The sequence below is a fragment of the Hyperoodon ampullatus genome, assembly GCF_949752795.1.
Source record: "Hyperoodon ampullatus genome assembly, chromosome: 8".
Lineage (NCBI taxonomy): Eukaryota > Metazoa > Chordata > Mammalia > Artiodactyla > Ziphiidae > Hyperoodon > Hyperoodon ampullatus.
In genome coordinates, this window is record NC_136921.1 from 88,018,163 (window position 1) to 88,043,941 (window position 25,779).

The following is a 25,779-nucleotide window of genomic DNA, read 5'->3' on the forward strand; positions in this document are numbered from 1 at the left end:
CTGAACTTGATGGGAGAGAGCTGCCAATTTAAGAAAAATAAAAAGATGTTATATTCAAGAATGTGTCTTACTCATTGTTTCACAGAGGCTGTTCTGTTTTAATTAAATGGGATGGTTATTCCTGGTGTGCTATTAAATCAGACCTCACACACAGGGTAACTGATTATCTCATGGTATGAGAACCCACTTGACTCTGTTCAGTTTCTTTTGCCAGTGAGATGATTAGACGTGTAGTTCTGGGTTGACAAATAGAGTGAAGAAGATTATTGACCTTCTGTTGACTTTGGAGCAGAACGCTCAATGTCATTGTTTCCCTCTGTATCATTTCAAGATAAACTAGGAGGAAATTTTTTTAAAAAGCTGACTGGACCCTCCAAATATGTATAAGACAGAGTAATTAATATTTTTAAATATTTCATTTAAAGGAGGGCAGAAAAGGTGTGAATCTAAAGCACTTTAAAAACAAAGAGAAAAATGAATTTAGAAGCTCCCTTTGAGTAGCTGACTTGAGGGTTGAGGGTCCCCCATAAATAACCTTCAGAATCTCTTCAGCAGGCTACATGAGGAGGCCATGTCCCCCTTTCTCCCCAGGAATCCCCTAAAGTAGAGTGTCCATGGTGTGATCTCATGATCAGCTAATAACAGATGGAGACTCTTCAAATGCCTCGCATACTATAGTTATTAAATGAAATAGTCATTTGAAAGAAACCCACAAGGTGAAATAATTTTTCTCAACTTTCTAATGAACCTAATGAAAATTGGGTATTACAAGGATATTGGTTTGTCTGTTCTCATTCTGCATATTTATTTCATTTATCAGGATATGGAAATTAAGTTCAAATGTAGTTTCCATTGTCATCATTCAAGAAAATGTCTTCATTCTACCTCATAAATGGAGGCACTTATTACCAAAACAAATTCTGTTGAGATAGCATTAAAATAATTCCCAAGGATTTATTTTATTTTATAATAAAATTGAGACTTTGACTTAAATACAATTTATAAAAATCCCTTCAAATTCCACTTATTTTATTTTAGTTATTTTTACTCTGGAATACCTTGGGCTATTGAGTTGAAAAGAGAAAGCTATAGTTTTTTTTAAGAGGCCTCACTGAAATAAAGGATGACATGTTTAAACTGTCAGAGAGACATTTTAAATGTGAGCTAGTCACACTAGAATGCTAGTCATCCTAGACTCATAGAAAGCTGCAAAAATATTACAAAGAATTCTGTGTACCCTTCACCCTGCTTCCCCCACTGGTGAGACATAGGTATAGTATAGTATCAAAACCAGAAAATTGACACTGATACATTACTGTTAACCAGACTCTAGACCTTATTTGGTTTCACCATTTAGGATTGCCTTTTGCATCTATAGGAAGATCGATACTTTCTAAAAATTATGTCTGAAGACCTTTGATTCCAAAGCCTTAATAATGAAATAAGGTCTTCAAACAATCATTTTTCCTATTATTAAATCCTATTGAAACTAGAATCCATAAAGCACTGTTAAACTTTACAAAGCAAACAGTGAACTCATAGGAAGCATGAAATTAAGAGGGTATTACTAATAAATTTTTAAAATCTTACAGATATGTCTATCTGCCTTTGTGATTTCCATAAAACTCAATTAGTAGTCATTCAGAATGTTCTGGCATTATAATTTCTACCTTTATAAATGCTTAAATGTGTTTTATTCTAAGTAGCAAAATTACTATTCTTTGTTAACATAGAAATCCTCAAAAACTTAATCCATTGTTCTTGACTACACTTTAAAAAAAGATAATGAACTTGACTTAAAAAATAATTATTGCATCTTATGTTGAAAATGGTGCAAAAAAGAATAGGATCTTTTAAAAAAATATCATGCCTAATTTAGTGATTAGGAAATATTTTAATTTTAAATTTGAAACTGTTTTATCTTAAAATATTTAAGTTTTAAGTAGTGTTGCAAACCTGGTGCTAATATCTGGTTATTTCAGGATGTTTTAATGAATTAGGAATGCCCACAGTTACATAATCAGGACTTAAATATTTTAGATTCTCTTTTAAAGTACTTTTTAGTGTACCAAAATAGTCCGTTACATGAAGTGTCTGAGTCTAGATTTAACTGATATTTGGCCATCTCAGATAATTTAAAATAATTATGTCTCCTTTTATAATGTCTTACATGTGGTATCTAAAAAGTTTGTCAGTAAGAAAAGATCAACATCCATATTCAGCCAGTTCACATTTCAGTTCTTGGGAAAATGTTGTGCTAAAGTTATGTTGAAAATGTTACCTTTTATGAAAACTTATTTTTCATCACACATGGAGTGCATTCAGTCACATAATTGCAGTCACTGTCTGTTTTTATTAGTTGCCATCCCCAACCATCTTACTTTTTTTTTTAAGTAAACACATGATTTTCCTCTTGACCGTCATCAAAAGGTTTCCAGTTTGCATTACAGTAAAATAATAGTACCATTTACTACATCTTGCTCTATTCTGTGAAATCACAAGACCAGAAGTTTAAAAATGCTTAGTGTAGCCTCTAAGTTGGAGAGTTGTTTGTTTTTTTTTTACTTTGCTTTAAAGTTTTATTTATTTTGGTTTATTTTTATTTTTATTCCAAATATAGATTGTTTTCTTGCCAAGGCAACTGTTTTTCTAGTTTTATACGTAGCCTCCCCCAAATCCAACTAAGTTGTTTTCAGTTTTTTATTTGCAAAACTTCTTGACAAAAAATACTGTAAAATAAATCTTCTTAGTACAGAGGTTCTCAGCTCTATCACATCCAATGCTCTCTTTATAACAACTATGTTAATGCTTCATCTTCTTCCCTGAAATGAAATTCAGAGGTAGTACAACATTGTATTTTAAGTCAACATGATGCTCTAAATGTAATATAAGGAAGAAGTAAATATGTATTGCAATGTATAAATGCTCAGGCATAACAACAGTAGAGGTGATAATGGAAGTTTTAGATACTTCCACCTATGGATAAATAGAATTCAACAGCTACAAATGCAGAGTAGAAATGGGTTGTATTAATGATTCCAGTACCATGAGCAACACTGTTGTAGGCAACATTTTCCCAAAATCTTGGTAAGGTTATGAATAATGCAAAAATCAATCTGCCCTTGATTTATTTTATTTAGTAGTTGCATTCATAGAATGTTCGGTGTATTTTTAAAATATTTTTTAAAATAGTCTATTTATAAATCAGATTCTAAGGCTCAGAAAATTATAAGCCTCATTGTTTTCTTGTTTTACTCACATGAATGCACACGGGGCATTTGAAGTTTGGTGGAATGCAGGAGAATTTTAATCAGGGCTTTACTATATATCGAAAGATGGCCAGCATTCTTGACCTGCTCCAGGTGCAACCCTCCAGACTTTAAAACAAAAATGTCTCTGTAGATCTGTAAACTGCCCCTGGGGGCATTACATGTCCTATGAGAACCACTGCTGTACAATGTTAGAACAAGACTAATCCTCACATTATAATCTTTGTTCTATCAAGTCCTTATAGTTTATACATTTGACCAAAACTAAGCCATAATGAGTCATCCATTCAGAATGTCTCATTTGCTGCTGAGAGAATGCACACTTCTTTAAAATTATCTCTGTGCTCAAGATGTTTTCAGAAGTTGTACACCTATTGCCAAAGCTGAACTGTTTTCCTAGTTACCTGGCCTGTTTGCATACCTCATAGTTGCCTATAAAAATACAGTGATAGATGTGTGGTTTAGATTTAGTATTTAAGTTCCAACTTGCCCCTCTCGTACTGGTTTCTTTTAGACTTGATTCTATATTTTGTTGCACTTGTGCTGAACCCTGTTTCTTCACCCACTGTGATTCCTCTTTGGAGGAAAACGGTAAAGTGTCTTTAGAGATTAGATGCTATGAACCTAAATGTAAATTCTCGCCAGTCACATATTAATCAATGCAAGTTTTAAATTTTATGTCTTGTTTATGCTACTAAATTAACTCTTTTATACCTTTCAATTAGAATTTCCTTCCTTTAGTGAGAAAATCCTTCTGTTTTGTTTTGTTTCAGTTTGATTTATTTTTTCTTTCCCTGTTACAGAGATTAACCATTCCAAGCAGTTGCCCCAAGAGTTTTGCTGAACTGTTACATCAGTGTTGGGAAGCTGATGCCAAGGTATACACACACAAACACACACACACACACACACACACGCACACACACATATATTTTGTTGTTGTTGTTGTTGTTGTTCTGAAATTTCACTTGTTTGTTTGGCTTTGACTTTTTAAAACTTGGGGTAATAAAATTCATTACAAAGCAAAGTTGGGTTGCTGTTCTTCCGAGCCCCAGATTGACTGTGAAGGCTTTCTGTTGACATCCACTTGTCTTGATCCCTAGAAGTCATTACTGGGTCTTTCTTACAGCACTCTGGCATTCTTGAGTCAATAAAAAAGAATTTTGTTACCTTGTTTTTAATCTTTAATAGTAACTGTTGCACCTTCATGTTATACAGATGCTAGCCCACAGTGCTTACTGTAAGCCAGGAACTGTTCCAAGCACTTTGTGTATGTTAACTCATTTATTCCTCAGAATATCTCTGTGAACGAGGTAGTGTTATTATCCTCCTTTTACACATGAACACAGAGGTTAATTAGTGAGCTCTCAAGGCCACACAGCTAGTAAGTGGTGCAGCTGGAGGATGAAGCCAAGCCAGCTGACATGAGTCCCTGTGCTTAACCACTACACCATATTGCCTTTCTAGCCAAACACCAGGCAAAGGTAGCACTTCTAGAGAATCTTGATACGCACTCCCTGTGGAGTTTCAGTGATGTTTTTTAAGCTATCACAATAGAGTTGGAGAAATTCCAAAAATTAAGGCTTTCATGTGGTTATCCCATTCGAGCATGAATGGCTCATTTCCTTTCCCCACAAAGATCTGTTTAAAAGACTCTCACATACATAAAGAAATGTTTATAGGTAAAATGATAGGCGAGTCTTGGATTTGCTTCAAAATAAAGTGAAGGGAAATGGATGACGGTATAGATTAAATACCGTCATCCATGATAACTTTTGAAGTGATAGGTATATGGAGGGTCATTATATTGTTCTCTCTACTTTCTCATATGTTTGAAATTTTCCATAATAAAAAGATAAAAAATAAAAAAGATCCTCACAGATTAAATATTGGAATAAGAGAGATACACTCAAGGGACTTCCCTGGTAGTCCATTGGGTAAGACACTGTGTGCCCAATGCAGGGTGCCGGGGTTCGACCCCTGGTCGGGGAACTAGATCTCGCATGTGTGCCGCAACTAAGAGTCCGCAGTGCCGCAACTAAGGATCCTACATGCTGGAACAAAGATCCCTTGTGCCGCAACCAAGACCCGGTGTAGCCAAAAATAAATAAATATTTTTAAAAAATAATAATAATAGGGGGCTTCCCTGGTGGTGCAGTGGTTAAGAATCCGCCTGCAAATGCAGGGGACACGGGTTCAAGCCGTGGTCCAGGAAGATCCCACATGCTGCAGAGCAACTAAGCCCTTGCGCCACAACTACTGAGGCTGCGCTCTAGAGCTTGCGAGCCACAACTACTGAGCCCACGTGCCACAACTCCTGAAACCCGTGTGCCTAGAACCCGTGCTCTGCAATGAGAGAAGCCGCAATGAGAAGCCCGTGCACCGCAACGAAGAGTAGCCCCCACTCACTGCATCTAGAGAAAGCCCGCGCGCAGCAACAAAGACCCAATGCAGCCCAAAAATAATTAGTTAATTAATTAAAATAATAATAATAAAAGAGATACACTCAAGAAAGGAACTAAAATTTTATAGTTCAAATGTGTCCGGTTTTTCATGGAAATAGGTGTATTACAAACTGACCTTTTAAATAGAGATCTAAAGAGAAAGACTTAAGAATGGAATTTCTCCCTTAATTTAAACACAGTTCCTGTATGACCCCCAAGAAGAATGAATGATGATAACATATACAGCAATTCCTCGGTATGGGGTGGGGGGTGGGGGGGATAGTTGGTTCCAGGACCCCAGTGGAATCCACGGATGCTCAAGTCCCGTATATCAAATGGCGTAGTTGAGTCAGGAACCCCCCGACCATCCTCGGGTTCAATAGCCTGTTCGAACTTGGGTTGATTGAATTCACCAATACGGAAACCTGCGTTTTGTCTAGTGGGAGTAACTCGTAACACTTGGTGAGTATGGGGATTGTGTTAGTATCACGCAGAATTCATGTTGAATCATGAGTAGTGGTTTTCAGCACACTGTTCCACACCACAAGTGAGAACAGCTGAACACCAGGCACAGTAGTGCAGCCAGTAGCACAGCAAGAGACATGGACCCGAGAGGTCCCTCTGCCCCACGTGCTCCCTGTTGGCTGGGATGAGCGGTGCTTTGTCTTGGAAGAGCTTGTTGCTGGTTCTCCCCAGCCTTGTGCGTTTCACCTTTGGCCTGGTGAACCAGCAGCCTCCATCTGCTTTCACTCCTGTTCATCAAACTACCCTCACCCTTCTTTAAAGAGTCCTATATTTACTTAGTATTGTTTTTATTAAGGAATTTAACAGTTTTCAAACTGTTAGTATTTTTATTTAGGTTTATTATTGTTTCATTAGTTTTTTTATGACGAAGTTGATAGGTTTTGAATGGTCTGTCCTGCTCCTGTGTAGGCCTTATTTTAGTGTGTGATTTTTTAGAATATGGGGATTTTTAAGCATTAAGAGAAATGCCTGCACTTTGCAACTAATCCAGTGGAAACTGTAAGTGGCTGTTTGCAAGCTTTCTGTAGCACATTTATTTTATACTATTAAAATACTACCCTTTTCATACTCTACCACTTATATGTCCGTTGTGGCCCAGTTGGTAATTTTTGTAGTATTTTTCTCACTGATACTCAAGTAGAAATTTCATCTGAAGTTATGTGTGCTGAATTAGATGAATGCAACTAGATCTCTGTAATTTTAATTATATTTCAGTATGCAAAGCAGGTTTTGAGTTTCTTAATCAGAAACTCTGTACTATGTTAATTAAAATTCTAAGAATATACATTTATGGTGTATTAATTAAATGATAAGTGTAAACACCTACACAACAAGGACATTAGGTCCAGAGTTGATGCCATGAAGCTGGCATGTCTCTATTTAACATGTAGTAAGCTGACCCTTTTTTAGGGTCAGAGGAATCTTGTGTTCTAGCCCCGTGAAGTATGAAGAATGTTTGAGATCAATTTTATTTCCTAAATTCATGGCATTTTATTCTGATACAAATAATATATGCCCTCTATATTTGATTTGATTATTCATCCAGCTCACATTTCTAACTCTCTCATTGCTCTCCTCTAGACACACCTTAACACCTTTATTCCCTGAACATGTTCTTTTCCTTCTTTTCTTTTCTCCCCTGATTACTTCATCATCAAGCCTTCCCTGGTTATTCTGTTTACCCCCGTCCATACTAACTACTTCTTTTCCAAAACCATAGTCTGGGCTACTGCCTCATCTTGTGCTGTTGCTTTTTTTTTTTTTTTTTTTTGCGGTATGCGGGCCTCTCACTGTTGTGGCCTCTCCAGTCGGGGAGCACAGGCTCCGGACGCGCAGGCTCAGTGGCCATGGCTCACGGGCCTAGCCGCTCCGCGGCATGTGGGATCTTCCCGGACCGGGGCACAAACCTGTGTCCCCTGCATCAGCAGGCGGATTCTCAACCACTGCGCCACCAGGGAAGCCCTGCATTTTTAAAAATATCTTTTCTTCCTAAATGGATTACAGGCTCCATGAGGGAATAGAGCTAGCTTTTCTTTGTTTCCCTATAGCATCTTCCGTAAATGTAGTAAGTAGATGCACAATTTTTTGTTGACTCAAGTGGCCAGACCAAGGTTTATTTCCCTGAGAGGCACATTTTAGTTCTCTGGCTAGAAGTATATAGCAGTTCAACCAGAAGTTGGTGCCAGTTCTGTGCCCAAAGATAGAGCAATAGTTGGTTAAAATATTTTTTATTTCTTTTTTTTCAGTCCTTAGACTCTAGAGTATTAACACATAGATTAAAATATTCAGCTCACCTATAGAAATACATTATTTTGCAATGAGGAGGTAGAAATGTATACAAGAGAAAGCTGCTATTAGGTAAATAAATGTTAGATCATTCCAGTGGCTTCCACCAGGTGTTCAAAAAAATTTTTTTTGAAGAAAAGAAGGAAGTAAAGGTGGGTATCGGTTCAAGTTCTAAAATGATATTTCTAAAGGAGAAAAAAATAATAGTTAAAGCCCTGAGTTTGATAGGAAATAATGTCTTACCGTCATGTGATAAAACATTTTGAAGTGTTTAAGAGCATAGACCCTGGTTCTGTAACTTGCTTCCTGTGTGATACTGGGCAATTCATACTTTTCTGAGACTGATCTTCCTTATATATAAAACAAAAATAACAACGTATACAGATGCTTAATAAATTGTTCTGGTTGTGCCTTTTTAAGTAAGCAAAGCCTACGTAATACATAAAAGGAACGTAAACCGCTTGGGAGGAAGATCCTAGACCAAATGCTGTATTCTGTAACCAGAATACTCATTAAATATTAACACAAAATTCTACATTGTTGCTACCTTCTAAATGTTCACTTTGATAATTTCCATCTGAGAGCGTATTCTAACTATAAAATTAAGATTTTTTTCAGGGATACTTGCCATCCAATTACAAAAAGTTTTACCTTATCTCAAGAATGATTAAGTGTAGGGAACAATATTATTCTTTGAAAATTTGTCAGTTCCTCCTGCTGCTTTTCCATGAAAAATGAAAATCCTATATTTATTATATAATTAGTTCCTGTACAAACAATTAAAACATTTTTCCTTTTGCAACCTTGACACGTGGTGGGAGAAATTAAAATGGGAACAAATTCAAAGAAGACAAACAGAATTTTTTCAAATTTCCTAGTTAAGGCACTTTTCTCTTTGCTTATTACAAGGCTTAATGTACAATCAGTGACATTTAGGTACTTACGCCCTCTTTTAAAACACACACACCCACACATACACACACACACCCTTGAAAGAGAACAATAATGGGAGAACTCAGAATAAATATCCCAGTTTTATATTCCTAAGAAAAATTGCTTTTCTTAATGTAGGAAGCACTCAAGTCCTGAGAGCAAGCCACCTCAACATTCTTCCTTCTTGTTTTTGTGCTCCTAAATTAAAATGCATGTTTTAATTGCTGCAACGGTAATTTGTTCAGAAATGGTATAATTATGAGGTGTGATGAAGAGAGAATGTACATCATCCTTTTATTATCTTTCTCCATTTTTGTTTAAACCTTTTGTCTCAGTCTTGGCTAGAGTCTAAAGAGATAGACTAGGGTAGTTTTTGCTAGCTAAAGAAATACATCTAACCACTCCTTTTTCAATTTCTAGTAAACAGTACCTGAGAGTTTCCCAACATCAAAACTAGTTTTAATGTGGAATAAACATTGAAAACAGTGAAGTTATGATGGCTTTAAAATTGAGGAATTTTTCTCTGAGCAACTGGTTTAGGAAATTTTATAAGTTCTGCTAGATTAATAAGTAGATTTCCCCCAACGTTTTATTATAAAAATTTTCAAACATATGGAAAAGTTGAAAGAATTTTGCAGTAAACACTGGTATAACCATCGCCCAGACTCTACTGTTAACTTTTACTATACTTGCTTTATCTCATAGATATTTTTTAAAATAAATTTATTTATTTATCTGTTTATTTTTGGCTCTGTTGGGTCTTCGTTTCTGCACGCGGGTTTTCTCTAGTTGCATTGAGTGGGAGGCTACTTGCGGTGTGCAGGCTTCTCATTGTGGTGGCTTCTCGTTGCAGAGCACAGGCTCTAGGCGTGTGGGCTTCAGTAGTTGTGGCTCATGGGCTCTAGAGCGCAGGCTCAGTAGTTGTGGCGCACAGGCTTAGTTGCTCCGCGGCATGTGGGATCTCTCTGGACCAGGGCTCGAACCCATGTCCCCTGCATTGGCAGGTGGATTCTTAACCACTGCACCACCAGGGAAGCTCCTATCACATAGATTTCTTTTTTTGGCTGCATTGGGTCTTCGTTGCTGCACATGGGCTTTCTCTAGTTGCGGTGAGTGAGGGCTACTCTTCGTTGCAATGCGCGAGCTTCTCATTGTGGTGGCTTCTCTTGTTGCAGAGCACAGGCTCTAGGCGTGTGGGCTTCAGTAGTTGTGGCACACAGGCTCAGTAGTTGTGGCTTGCGGGCTGTAGAGCACAGGCTCAGTAGTTGTGGCGCACAGGCTTAGTTGCTCCGCGGCATGTGGGATATTCCCGGACCAGGGCTCGAACCTGTGTCCCCTGCACTGGCAGGCAGATTCTTAACCACTGTGCCACCAGGGAAGTCCTATCGCATAGATTTTTTTAAAGACTTAACTTATTCCTTTTAGGAGTCCTTAATCATACCCAAAAGAGAGAATTATAGTTAGTACTTTCCTTACCTGGAAAAATACTATAATCATTCCAACCTTAGGCCACACAATAGAAAAATGACATCTGAGTCTATTATGAATAACTGATTGAAAATAAGAAGTATGGTTCCCTAAACCTGAGCAGTCTGACAGATGTGAAATAACTGAATCAGGACATTACATCATATTTTATTTTATTTTATATAGTAATAAGGTGACTTGACCTTATTACTATACCTGTAGATTTTCTCTTTTTTTTTTTTTGGGTGGGGGGGCTGGTGTACGTGGGCCTCTCACTGCTGTGGCCTCTCCCATTGTGGAGCACAGGCTCCGGACACGCAGGCTCAGCGGCCATGGCTCACGGGCCGTTCACGGGCTGCTCCGCGGCATGTGGGATCTTCCTGGACCGGGGCACGAACCCGCGTCCCCTGCAGCGGCAGGCGGACTCTCAACCACTGCGCCACCAGGGAAGCCCGGATTTTCTCTTAAAAATCTACTTTCTTATGTCTCAACTAGTGATTATTTTTTCTCCTTCAGAAACGGCCAACTTTCAAGCAAATCATTTCAATCCTGGAGTCCATGTCGCATGACGCAAACCTTCCTGACCAGTGTAACTCATTCCTGCACAATAAGGCAGAGTGGAGGTAGGTGCCTCGCATCCGAGTCACATCATCTGACTTTAAGGGATCATGACTAGTATCAGCCAGGAAGAGAACCTGGAAACTTGATGACAGTCCTGATTCCTTAGAAACTGGGGCGCTTTTTTGTGGTTTTTTTTTTTTTTTTTTTTTTGCAGTACGCGGGCCTCTCACTGTTGTGGCCTCTCCCGTTGCGGAGCACAGGCTCCGGACGCGCAGGCTCAGTGGCCATGGCCCACGGGCCCAGCCACTTCGCGGCATGTGGGATCTTCCCGGACCGGGGCACGAACCCATATCGCCTGCATCGGCAGGCGGACTTTGTGTGTTTTTTGTGTTAGAAAATTTTGGAGATCGAATAAGCCCTCCATCTCATATGTAAGCAAAGAGTGTTCCTCTAAGCTTGTTGCTTTATCATATGTCTAAGTATTTAGAAAGAATATTAAAACAGTATCTTCTGAGATAGAAGACGGTTACCTGACATTCCTCTGTATACACTGGGTTAGGAAACTTTGGCCTCTGTCCAGTGGAAATAAAAATACTGTCTGCTTGGAAATATGCAGAGCGCTGTATCTGTTGATGGAAGAGAGGAGACTGTAAAAACACTTTTAAAAGAAAGCTTTTGATGTTATAAATCCTATTAAATTTTTTCAGGTGTAAACAAACTTAGTAATGAGAGAATTGTATTGTGTGAGTGGAAGAAGTAAGCCCGAGATGAGACATTTGAGCCGGGTCACATGATGCATGAATATAAATAGCGTGTTTGGAAGCTGACATAATTCCTCCTTGACTCAGCAGAGATTTAAGTAACTCATCTCTGCTCCTGTTAGCTATGGCAGTAACGTGACGCCTGGCGCCACCTGCCGATGCCAAATGAATACTGCAGGCACTTAAAAAACGACAATCGTTTACTCCTGTGATTACACATTTCTTTTGGGCTTTCTGTTTGGAGTTTTACAATAACCTTCTTTATTTTTTATTCTTTGGGAATCTCTAGGACCAGTGAGTTAAAATGAATTTTTACTTAGTGATACAAAAGTAATACTATTTGCTGGAGTCTAGGTGTGTATGAGGGACTTTGTTCTGGGCTGAAATAATTAACAAAACAAAACATGTAAGTAATATTTATTTCCTACAGTAAGAGATCAGCACAAATCTAATCAGATCACTCCCCTTTTAAATCAGTATAAGGGGCTCCCATTACTCTAGGACAAAGGCCAAAATACTTAAGATTCATGACACCCTCTGTGCTCTTGCCTCAGCAGCCTCATCTTAAGAGCATCATTCTACTCCTTAATTTTTGACGTTGGTCCCTGAACACATGCATATTTCTCCCTCATACCTTGCAAATGCAGTTTCTTCTGTATAAAATTCATCCCATTTCAGCGGCACACCAGCCCTGATGCCCAAACCCAACTTAGCTCCTACTACTACTGCTTCAGATAGTAGCTGAAAAAAAGCACTCCTTTAAGGAGGTGTTTCCTGACCCCAGACCAGCTGAGGTCCCACTTTATGTGCCCTGAGAGCATCTCCTTCATAGCTTCTACTGCAGTTGAAATTAATAAGTAGTTCTGCAGTCTGTTGTTTAATAATGTGTGTCTCGCTGGCTAAAATGTAAGAGGGTCAAATCATCTTTTTTGTTCCTCACTGTAACTGCAGCCTCTAGAACATATCTTGAATACCGCAGTTAACAAATATTTGGAGAAGGAAATACCACGGTGGTAATAATATTAAAAGACATCACAGTATTACACGAGATAATAGAAATATGTAAGTTAATTTGTTTGCTTTGACAAATGTGCTTCTTACGTTCATTCATTCAGATATTCATTAAACCTCTGCTGGGGAAAGGTGTCCTTTAGGTATTCGGCTCTGGTGATGAGCAGAACAGCCCCAGTGCACATGGAGTGTCAGTATTGGATTACTAAACAAAATATACGAATAACTTTCATTACCATTTTGATAAGTGTTATGACAGAACATTACTGGACGTCTGAGTGTATATAACCATGAAATCTAATCTAGTCTGAGGGTTTAATAAAGGGATTCTCTGAGGAACTGCTGTTTGATCTGTTGGCCAAAGGATTAGTAGGATTTTAATACTACTATTAATACCCATGAGATAGGGAGTCTTTGAAGTATGTCAACAAAATCAGAAAATAGGGGGAAAGTTGGTAAATTTTCTATATAAAAATGTAAAATCTCCATAAGACCAAAAGCAATACCCACCATCAGTAAATTTATAAGACAAATGCCATACTGTTACAACTTTTTTCCTATATGATAGATCATTTGTTCTAAAAGTTTCTAGTCTCAGGACTCCATTACACTCTGAAAAATTATTGAGGACTCCAAAGGGCTTTTGTTTAAATGAGTTACATCTGTCAGTATTTACCACATTCAAAATTAGAACTGAGAAAAAAATTTAAATATGTAGTTATTGATTCATTTAAAAGACAGTAATAAATCCTGCTTCTGCATTCAGCCTATGGTACTATCCCATGTCATGAAACCTGTGGAAAAGTCTGTACACTTGTGAGAGAATGAGAGTAGAAAAGGTAAATCATGTCTTAATGTTATACTGAAAACCAATTTAACCTTTGAAAAGCTCTCATGAGTCCCCAGATCACACTCTAAAACCACCACTTCTGTCTTTAAAATAACATTTTAATTAAAATATCGTATTAAAGGGCCTGAAATGGCATTTCACAAAAAAAGAAGTCAAATGACCGATAAACATGTGAAAAGTATTCGACCTCATTTAGCAATCAAATCAAAGGGAACATAATTTATTCATCAGATTGGCAAAAATTTATATCATGAAAATATCCAGTGTTATAAACTTCCTCATACTTCGCTGGTGGGAAAATACTACCTTTTGGAGGACAGTTTGGCTATATAGATCAGACAACTCTCCCATTGCCATTTCATTCCTAAGAAAATAAATGGGAAGGTTGTGCAAGAATGTATGGACATTTGTTTATCACATCCTTTAGAATTATAAAACTGGAAATGAGCTTAAAGTGATTTGGGTTTTTTGTGGTTTTTATGATTTAGAAAATTATGATATCCCCACACACAAAATAGTATGGAGCCTTTCATTATATTACAGATCTGATAAATTATTCAAAAATGGATGCTACAGTCCAGTATGTTCAGAATGATTCCATTTATTCTAAAATAAACACATTTATGTGTACATGTATGTGCACATAGAGAAAAGTATAAAAAGGTCAGTGTTACATATCATTGGGTAATGAGATTATGGGGAAGTGTTTTCTATGTGTATATCTTTATTTTGTATAATAAACCTGGATTAGTTGAATAACAAATTTATTTTTTTAATTCTTCAAGCTAAAAAGATGAGAGAAATAAAATTGGTAATACATTAATGTATTTTAGTAAAAGGCAAACAGTTGCCTAGGGGGCTTCCTCATTGGCTGTCTTTCAGGAATTCGTTAATCCTGAGAGCTGGAGAAAGAATATATATCTTTACCTGAAGCACTAAACCACAGTTTGAGAGGCAGCAGAGCTGTTTTAATTGAACTTGGCAATTGGTTAAAAACGTGGGGAATAATAATATTATTAATTAGAGTAACAATAACGAACACAGCTGTCATTTATCACATTCTTAACCAGATGCTTGTACTTTATTTGGATTATCTTTTTTAATCCACATAGCAACCCTACTATGTACATCACAGGTGTAAGAACCTTAGTAAGAACACTAAGAACCGAGACCCGGACAGGTTGGACAACCTGCTCAAGATTATACCATGTGAAACAGAACCAGTGCTGACACCCAGGTGGTCTGATCCCACGGGCCTGCTGTGGCACACACGCTGTGCAGTGCTGTCCCTGAATTTGTGGCCAGTGTCATGCCCCCCACTGGATTCCCTTTTAGCAAAGAGAAGCATCACAGGGGCATGATGGGGTTTTTTTTTGTTTTGTTTTTGTTTTGTTTTTTGCGGTACGTGGGCCTCTCACTGTTGCGGCCTCTCCCGTTGCGGAGCACAGGCTCCAGACGCACAGGCTCAGCGGCCATGGCTCACGGGCCCAGCCGCTCCGCGGCATGTGGGTGGGATCTTCCTGGACCAGGGCACGAACCCGTGTCCCCTGCATCGGCAGGTGGACTCTCAACCACTGCGCCACCAGGGAAGCCCAAGGGCATGATGGTTTTAAGTGATGATTAGGGCAAAACAACTATCCCACTCAATGTGCCAAGTGTCCAAAAGAAGGAAATGTTTTGTCAGGTCATCTGGATATTTCAAAGGACAGCACATTCAGACCACTCCTCTCTTTCCCCTGACTTTTATCTGGTGTCTGAAACCATGCGTCTAGGGTCCAAAGTGTGTGTAAGAAGTTAACGAGTATCGGTGAAGTCGGATTCCTGTCCTGCTCTGGTGTTTCTGGCAAATGCTTGTTTGCTGGTGGAGCTTCCTCTACACATAAACCAGATGGAACATCTAGTCTTAGAAACTTAAATGGTTATTCTGAAAATTCTTTTTAAAACTGGGTTATTAAAAACCACACGAGGGCCTCCCTGGTGGCGCAGTGGTTGAGAGTCCGCCTGCCGATGCAGGGGATACGGGTTCGTGCCCCGGTCTGGGAGGATCCCATATGCCGCGGAGCGGCTGGGCCCGTGAGCCATGGCTGCTGAGCCTGCGCATCCGGAGCCTGTGCTCCGCAACGGGAGAGGCCACAACAGTGAGAGGCCCGCATACCACAAAAAAAAAAAAAAAAAAAAAAAAAAACACATGAACTATGTCCTTTCCTTTTACCTAATAGGTGATAGGCAAGAAATCTAGTGTCAGACCTTTCCTTGTTCATCACATCTTCACCTTGTTTCTCCTCCTATTGACTTATTAGCAATAGTGGCCACGAGCATTAAGAACAGAAAATGTGTCGTCCTCTTGGTCATGTTTTCAGTTCTTGTTGCCCTTTGTGATTGTCTGCAGGCCTGTGGTCACCTCCACTGAGCGAGCCTCATGTCGCTGTGATAGCGCATTCAGGGTCTCTGTCTCTTGGTAAAACACTCTGCTGGTTGCATTCTTCCTTGGTGATCAAAATATTCTTACTCTGGCACACCTTCTTAAAAACAAAACACAGGGCTTCCCTGGTGGCGCAGTGGTTGAGAATCTGCCTGCCAATGCAGGGGACACGGGTTCGAGCCCTGGTCTGGGAAGATCCCACATGCCGCGGAGCAACTGGGCCCGTGAGCCACAGCTACTGAGCCTGCGCACCTGGAGCCTGTGCTCCGCAACAAGAGAGGCCGAGAGAGTGAGAGGCCCGCGCACCGCGATGAAGAGTGGCCCCCACTCGCCGCAACTAGAGAAAGCCCTACCACAGAAACGAAGGCCCAACACAGCCAAAAATAAATAATAAATAAATTTATATATAAAAAAAAAAAGTCACAGAACAAGGCAGTTCCCATTCTACCATCTAACAGCTTAGAATACTATTCACATGTCATGAAAATTGCTAAACATTAAAAGGAAAACACTTAAAAAAAAAAACACAGAGATTTAAAAAACTAATCTTTGTAATTTGGATTTTAGCACAAATAATTTAATATATAACACTAAATGTAATATACATATTATCTATTTCTCATGTAATATATATATAACTGGGGTTTTTTGTTTGTTTGTTTGTTTTGTGGTACGCGGGTCCCTCGCTGCTGTGGCCTCTCCCGTTGCGGAGCACAGGCTCCGGACGCGCAGGCCCAGCGGCCATGGCTCACAGGCCCAGCCGCCCCGCGGCATGTGGGATCTTCCCGGACTGGGGCGCGAACCCGCGTCCCCTGCATCAGCAGGCGGACTCTCAACCACTGCGCCACCAGGGAAGCCCCCTATATAACTTTTTATGAAGTAATCTTTTATTTCAAAGTAAGTTTCTGTCTAGTAAAAGAAGACAATTATAGTTTATTGCCTGTTTTGGACATATGGAAAATTTTCATCAACTTAAAACATATTAAACTATATTTTTAGAACAGGAGGGTTATATAAGTGCATCAGCCAATGCATTTGATGCAAAACGGTGCGTCAAGAAAAACAGAGGGAACAGCCAGGGGAACAACTGTCTTTGTGTTGCCCTCTAGGTTTGGGTTACATCTCTCGTGGTGTAGGACCTCGACCACTGCTGTTAAGATCCCAGGGTGTCTGGGAAAGCCTCGTTGGGGGGCGTATTTACTCAGTCAGTTTTTGTTTTTCTGCGACAGCTCTCAGCTTACTTAGCTTACTTAACTGTTGATGTATTTTCCAGAAGGGCTCAAAATCAGAGTGGGCTCCCAGAGCTGGAACTTGAGATGAATCCTTGGCTTAAATTACAAGTGAAATTGAATGCGTTGGCCATTTACCCTGATCAAAAAGAACACCAGTGAGCTCAGTCTCCCTGGCAGAAGAGTTGGGACTGGGCTTGGTGGAAGCACCACGTGGGCAGCAGCCCAGGCCCCTGCCATATCCCACTGAGTGTGCCCAGCTCTGCTGCCTCCTTTTCTCACCCTCTCATTTATTGAAGATGGCTCATTCTTTCCTTTTTGTTACAAAAGTTTTAACCTAAGGTTTTCTACACTGTGTTTTTTTCCTTAATCCTCCATTTGAAAAATAAAAACACTTATTTATAAATGGGCATAATATTTTGTCTGAAATATCAGGGATAAAATTTGGATTTTATGATACAGTCATCATTTTGAAAGATGACTGATTTACTGCCTTTCCTCAGGGACTCTAGTGTGACTTGACTTACCTGGCTTTATAATTTTCAGATGGCACCAATAAAAAGGGACGGGGTTGACAGCAGAGGCTTTTCCACTTACTTTCCCGCCTCCCTTGCTCTGAGGTACTTTGCAGACAGCCAGGGAAGTAAAACATGGAGCCCAAGTCCAGAAACACCTCAGTAAGCTGTTCTCGGAGTTGGGTTTTGCCAATTAATACCCAGAACCTTTTTGTTTTCCTTTATCTGCTTCTCATCTACAAGGGCATTGGGATAAGCTGTCCACTTATTCTGATTTTCCCTGGACATAAAAAGGCAGACTTTGGCGACATACAGTCATCAACTTAGATCTGGGGGCATCTACCTTCTGTAGTCAAAGTCCCAACCAGGATCGCACAGTCGGACGTGTAGGTGTGTCCCAGGGGCACATGGGAGCAGCTGCTGGCTCAGCAGCTAGTCTCCAACCGGCTTCTCTTTCCAGTCCCTTGTTCCGCGTCCTTCTCTCTGCGCCTTCGCTCTGCTTCCTCTCCTCCTTTCCCTCTTCTTCCCTCCCTCCCTCTCGGTCTCTCCTTCTTTCTCTCAGTCTCTCATTACCGTTGATTTTCTCACAGGCTCTTCAGAAACTGAAGGGGAAGAACTTCCCACTCTCAGAGCATACATTTAGACTTAAACATGATGACAGCCCTGAAGGAGAAAAAAACCTGCCCTGAGCCGTCGTACCAATTTCAGTCTCTATAAAGGACAGGTCTCTGTAACTGGACATATTGTTCCAGGTGGTGAGGTTGGTCAGCCCATAGAGACTGAGGAGGGAACTAACTTGCTTTTAAAATTATTAGAGTTAAAAGGAACCTTAGAGTTCATCTGGCCCAGGATTCCCACACTTGCCTGATTGTCAAAAAACGACCTGGCTCTTTTATCAGATAATGGAGATTCCTAAGCCCTACGCAGCCCTACTGAATCCTGAGCTCTGAGGAAGGGTCTTAGGAATCTATGTTTTGTTGTATGTTTTGCCCAGGTAATTATTAGGATCAGGCAAGTTGTGGAGCCCTGATAGAAGATAACTACCACCCCGTACAACTGAGGAGACTGAGTCAAGTTAATCAGTCAGTTACTTGAGCTACTCAGCGAACAGGCTAAGGTGAACTTACTAGTGGTGTGACAGTGATCATCTAACTGGAGTGTCATTTTCCCATCTCTCTCTTTGTGAGATTAGTACCTGTTTCTTGGGGCTGTAATGAGAATAAGATGAGATAATATATAATAGAGCCAGATGACCGTAAGCATTTTTTTTTTTGGCTGCACCGTGCGGCTTGTGGGATCTTAGTTCCCTGACCAGGGATCAAACCTGGGTCCACGGCAGTGAAAGCCCAAGTCTTTTTTCTTTTTTTTTTAAATAAATTTATTCTTACTTACTTATTTATTTTTGGCTGAGTTGGGTCTTCGTTGCTGCATGCGGGCTTTCTCTGGTTGCGGCGAGCGGGGGCTACTCTTGGTTGCAGTGCGCAGGCTTCTCGTTGCAGTGGCTTCCTTGTTGCGGAGCACAGGCTCTAGGCATGCGGGCTTCAGTAGTTGTGGCTCATGGGCTCTAGAGCACAGGCTCAGTAGTTGTGGCTCACGGGCTTAGTTGCTCCACGGCACGTGGGATCTTCCCGGACCAGGGCTCGAACCTGTGTCCCCTGCATTGGCAGGTAGATTCTTAACCACTGCGCCACCAGGGAAGTCCCAAAAGCCCAAGTCTTAACCACTGGACTGCCAGGGAATTCCTGACCATAAGCATTTATTAAATGGCTAAACCAAGACACCAGCTCCATAGCTCAGGCCCCACCCAGTGGTTCTTCACTGCTTTGAGAAAGTATTCTGAGCTTATGTTTCCAAGCTAGAAACTACCTGGTGATTTTGAAGGATATGAAAGATTTCCTATTCTCTGCTCGTTTACTGTTTGGTTTCAAAGCACAGGTTTAGCCTATTCCTTTGATTAAGCATTGTGATGGACCCCTCAGCATGTAACACCTCTTCAGCAAAGTTGAGACTTAAACGAGTTATATCCCTGTGCAGGTGTGAAATTGAAGCAACTCTTGAGAGGCTGAAGAAACTAGAACGTGACCTCAGCTTTAAAGAGCAGGAGCTCAAAGAACGAGAAAGACGGCTAAAGATGTGGGAGCAAAAGCTGACGGAACAGTCCAACACCCCGGTGAGTGCTCCCTGCAGGGTTCACGGATCCCGCGCTTAGGAGGCTGGCTGAGCATGGCAGCATGGCACCCCTCCCCCTTCCCCTGCTGCCTCCTCACTTCCTGCCTTGTGCCTCTACATTAAAGGATCCACATTTATACTCCCGTAGCGCTCCTATCTCTTTTCAATTAACAAAATGCCAGAAATTTAGAAGGAAAGCTTAGCCTATTTCTGGCTCTTTCTCTGAGAACTGTTATTCTGTCAGTGTGTTCGTATATTAGAATTACAAAAATAAAATTCAGTGTATTTTCACACCATCTGCTAGATCCCCAGAGCCTGTGCATCAAGGCTGATTAACTCTTTAGAGTCCATCGGTAATTAATAAATGTTATACCAAGGCAGCTAGCTGTCTGAGAAAGTCGTTGATGTGTCAGAACTTAACCGAGTTTTCCTTCTAAAAGAGAGCTAATTTGATGACCTATAAATGACGAGAATTAATATTCCTTGCTCAATTTAGGGTCACAATCATGGGCAGCAAAAGATCGGAAAAAGACTTCTCTCAGGACAAGCTTCCAGTATTTACTCCACCAAAAAATATCTTGGTTTTTTTCCAAGTCCTGTATTTGGACTAAGATAAAAATTCTTTGTAAGGATTTTGCTATTTATATACTTACCATGAGCTTATATGTTAACATGATATATTAAAGTCTAGTCAAATTTCAGCATTCTTCCCTATTTTAAATAATTTATTATTTTAGGAATTAAGTATAAATTTATCATTGGCTTTTCCAGGGTTTTTAATGGGCAATATTATGTCCACTTTAAGATCACAAGTAATAATAAAATTAAAAGTACACTTGTTATGTACTTTAAATTCATTTTTGATAGTTGCTATGGTGATTATACCAAAAAAAATTCTTAAATGCCCTTCATTTTGTGATCCTCAAAAAACTTTCCTATTTTTAAAAGTCTTAATCTCCATTTAGCAGCCAATACCCAACTGCAAAGTATTTTCCAGTGCCTAAAGAATAAAATAGTTTGCCTCCTTTTCCAATTTATGTGGAGAAATAACCTGATTTCCAAAAAAGGAAAATACAGTGAAGTTAAATGTTTATTATCAGATTTAACTTTTTCAAAAATGACTTTGGTTATCCAGGGAATCCCAAAGTAAGAACTGAATTTCTATGCATAAGACTGTTATGGGACATTAAAACAGTACCACATCTTATAAGTTCAGTGAATTTTAACTTGGCTCTCAAGAAAGAAGTTAAGGAAAGTTTCCTGTTCTGGTTGAATTGGTACCAACAGGCAGACTCAGAAAGCATTACCTTAAGGATCTTCAAGGGAACACTGCTTCTTCCAGAGCTGATGAGAGGCAAAAATACGGCCATCTTCTGAAGTCTGAGAGTTGTGGGGATTTTTTAAGTACATTGAAATCTTAAGCTATAAAGCACTGCATGGCTTGACTCTTTCTAAATGTAGCATTTTAAGAAAAAACTTTAAAGGACCCATTAAAGTATGCTTTAGAACCTTCCTTTAGTTTACTGGCATTAGTTTTGCTAAGAAATTATGGGCTGCCTTGCACACATTATTGCTATTAGTAATGCAGTTATATAATAAATGATGAAAACCTCTGAGTGCACAGTAGGTTGTATGCTTGCGTTTTAAATGCAGAAAACTCTCTGTAAAGGAACTGCTCTGAAGGCTACCATCTAACAATGGACAGCATGCAGCACGATCTCAATGAGATTTTCTTCCTTTTTTTTACTTATGAAGGCTAAGTTTTCTTTCTGTACAGTACTTGCTTTTAATGTCTCTTCTTCATAGAGCTGGTATTTCTGAAGGAAAGGTTTGTGCTCAGGTATTTTATAAGTAGGTATTTTCTTTTATCCTCACATCAGTTTCTAGTTGACTTTAAATGAGGTTTCTGAGAGACTGACAGAATAAACCTTTTTTAAAAGGAAGCGACTGGAGATTGAGGTTTTCTCTGTGTAGCCTCATCTTAATTATAAAATTTAATATTTAAGTAACGTCATAAAAAATTGTATTACTGCATTTATTTCAAGGAAGGACACTGATTTCTTTCCTGAAATTAAAACATTAGTTAAAGATATTTGGGAAGGTGAATTTTCCATACACAAATATGAACAATGTTTATTTTTAATGATTGTTGTAGCTTGATGTAGAAATTTTACTTCTTTTAAAAATAATAGCTTATTTGAGAGGCATTTGTTGAGATCTTAACATAATGTGAGGAAAGACCTATGAAATAATAAAATAGATAAGCAGCAAAGAGATCCTGAGAGTATCTAACAATTGAAAACAAATTTGAGAGGCTGGGAAATTTGACTGCAAGGAAAGTAATAGCCCGTTTCCGGTGTTAAAGGATCTAAAACAATTTCTTTCTTCCATGTAACTTCTGCTTTTTAGTTGAATTATATGAAGTTCTGATTGAACTAATAACTGTAGAGGTCTTTTCCTAATGGAGTTAAGATCGTTTTTTTTAAAAAAACTTGATTCCAACTTTAATTTAAAAATTAGGAAATTGGTCCTAAAAAGTACCTTTACATGCAGAATATGAAGGTCATCCCAGAGTTATATTACTTTTTTACCCTTATTTAAACAGCATCAAAATATAAGCCTTAATTTGCTTCTTTCTCAACGGGAGAGGCAGTAACACTTTGAGATCCTAACAGTTTTACCCCTGAAATGAACAACATTTATGGAAATAGGTCGGCTATTTAAAATAATTATGTAAGATTGAAAATAAATGTCTGTGTCCGCTCTGAGAAGAATTCCTAGAAAAAAATTCTGCTAAAAGAAGGAAACTTGTAGGGAACAGAGACAAAGGTAACAATCTAAATTAATACTAATTTCCTTTCCTCCCAGTTTTCACATGTATTTACATACTTGTTTATAACTTAAATGTTAGAGACAATCTAGAATTTGTTTACAAGTGAATTATTTCATAAATTGGATAACAAGTATTATATCTGGCTGTAATAAATAATAAAGGGAGACAAGTGAATTCTAGACTGTTTATTAGTTTATAGATACTTAATCTAGCTAAAAAGGTAGCTAATGACCCAAATCTCCCAATTGACTGCTAAACTGTTTTTATGCTTCCTCTAAGCTTTTCTTCTTTGGTCCAAGGTTTCTTGTTTATTTTTTTTAACTCGAGATTTAATCTCTACTTAATTTCTCTTTTAATATAATAGTTAACTAAATGTTTCCATATAAACGTCAAATTGGGAAAAATTGAGAGAAATTCTAAAAACTACTTTGTTTTAAGGAAAATGAGGGCTTAAAACTTACAACTTCCTTCCTATTTGAAATTTGGCTTGCTGTGGTACTTTGCAAACCTTTGGTTGTGATTTACTCTGTCATTTATCAATTATGGTAAACACGCTGGAGCCAAACCTGCCATTAAATAAATTCTCAAATAATCCCTTACATTCATTTATTTCACTAATCATTTACCTCTGCGCAGCACCCACTGATTTTGTGGTATCTGTTTCCTTGATATAAATTGGTCCTAATTTCTCTTTTTACTTCTATCCTTTCTTCCTTCCTGATAGCTTCTCTTGCCTCTTGCTGCAAGAATGTCTGAGGAGTCTTACTTTGAATCTAAGACAGAGGAGTCAAACAGTGCAGAGATGTCATGTCAGATCACAGCAACAAGTAACGGGGAGGGCCATGGCATGAACCAAAGTCTGCAGGCCATGATGCTGATGGGCTTTGGGGATATCTTCTCAATGAACAAAGCAGGAGCTGTGCTGCATTCTGGGATGCAGATAAACATGCAAGCCAAGCAGAATTCTTCCAAAACTACATCTAAGAGAAGGGGGAAGAAGGTCAACATGGCCCTGGGGTTCAGTGATTTTGACTTGTCAGAAGGTGATGATGATGGTGATGATGACGGTGAGGAGGAGGATAATGACATGGATAACAATAGTGAATGAAAGCAGAGAGCAAAGTAATAAAATTGAAAATGTCCAGGAAAACAAAAGAAACTTGTTATCTCAGTCTGTACAAAAACCAGTAAGGAGGTAGAAAACCAAGCACTACATTTTTAGGCCAATCACATTTATATGACAGTCATTTCTTTACGATTTTACTTTTGATTTGTCTTTGCTTACAGAAAAGGGGGGGAGGGGATGAAGCCAAAAAGGTCTATTCAATGAATCAGCAAATGTGGTGCCTGATTATAGAAACTTGTGATTCTATATGTAATATAGCATTTTTAAACTAATGACATTCTGGCTTTTTAAAAATGAATACATTATAGTTTGATTTGATTTGATTTATTCAGTTGCTTTAAAAAACTTACATTTTGAACAAGCACTCTTAACTCCTAATTCTTCTTTGACACTTGATTTTCTTGTAACATACTATGTTTTTTTCCCTTATGGCAATACACCATACTGTCAGAAATAATTGATAGTGACTACAAAATCCAACAATAAAAAAATTGAAATGAAAGGAGGTTCTAACAAATACTTCTCCAGAAATACCTAAGTGCTGAGGATTTTTAATACTTAATAGCACAACTACTGAAAGTAAAACCCAAGAGATGTTTTCAGTAGTATGTTTGCAGGAGAAATACTCTAACTTGAAACCAACAGCAGATGTTGTGGCACTTTCATACCAGTGCTCGCCCTAGAAGCTTCTTAACAGCACACTGTCATATAAGGCTTAGCTTATACTTTATACAAAGAGAAAGAGAGGGTAAGGGATCACACTTCAGGCAGTGTGAGTGTTAATACGGGGGTAGGGGTGTATGCGTGTGTGTTTGTTTTCCAGAGGGGCATGAGAATCCTGGATTCTAAATACATGTAGAGATATTTTAAAGACGGAACTAAATATTATAAAAAGAATAGCAAAGATAAGCTGTCCTTACTTAGGCAAAAGAGCAGAATGAAGGGTCCTTTTTATAGCAGATCTAGCCTTCCAGATTTCTCTTTTTTTTAACCCTGACTCAGCCATGCTAGTGTTAAAGAGAAGTAAATGTAGGTGCTGCTCTGAAAACCTAGCTAGCCAGAGAGATATTCTCAGAATGTTATCACAGAATTGTCAAAGCTTGTTTAAACTATAAAACTCTATTAAAAAACTACAAAACATTTGTAGTTATGTACATACAGAAAGGCAAAAGAACAAAGAAAGACTTTTTTTCAGTCTAAATTTGAAAGCAGTGCCGTTCATTTGACTATTAAACCAAAGTACTTTGGGTGGTTCTTTTTATGGAGGTTTTTTTTTTTTAATTTTATTTTTGGCTGCATTGAGTCTTCATTGCTGCACGCGGGCTTTCTCTAGTTGTGGCGAGTGGGGGCTACTCTTCGTTGTGGTGTGCAGGCTTCTCATTGCAGTGGCTTCTCTCATTGTGGAGCACGGGCTCTAGGCACACAGTAGCTGTGGCACGCAGGCTCAGTAGTTGTGGCACACGGGCTTAGTTGCTCCGCGGCATGTGGGATCTTCCCAGACCAGGGCTCAAACCTGTGTCCCCTGCATTAGCATGTGGATTCTTAACCACTGTGCCACCAGGGAAGCCCATAGAAGATTTAAGAAAGGATATCATCATAGATATTATCTAATACTATTTCCAAGTATATTTGATCATAAAAAGCCTCCTGGAATTTGAAGCATGAGATGCTTCCAATCCCCATTAAGGGTGGAAAATACCACAAAATGATCAGTACTCTGTGCCAGCTTTATTTAGAGAAAAATTACTAATAAAATGTTCTGGGGGCTTCCCTGGTGGCACAGTAGTTGAGAGTCCGCCTGCCGATGCAGGCCCCGGTCCGGGAGGATCCCACATGCCGCGGAGCGGCTGGGCCTGTGAGCCATGGCTGCTGAGCCTGC

At 39.1% G+C, this 25,779-nt stretch overlaps 1 protein-coding gene across 1 annotated transcript in view; it reads left to right on the forward strand.

The window, feature by feature from the left end:
- The window catches only part of MAP3K20 (mitogen-activated protein kinase kinase kinase 20), a gene marked incomplete at its 3' end in the record, with an annotated part of 157,939 nt that overhangs the window by 91,885 nt on the left and 40,275 nt on the right, over positions 1–25,779 (forward strand). The window contains exons 8-10 of the mRNA XM_079710341.1: positions 4,073–4,147; positions 10,940–11,046; positions 19,807–19,942. Coding sequence (XP_079566467.1) covers positions 4,073–4,147; positions 10,940–11,046; positions 19,807–19,942 — 318 coding nt within the window. The remainder of the gene's footprint in view (positions 1–4,072; positions 4,148–10,939; positions 11,047–19,806; positions 19,943–25,779) is intronic.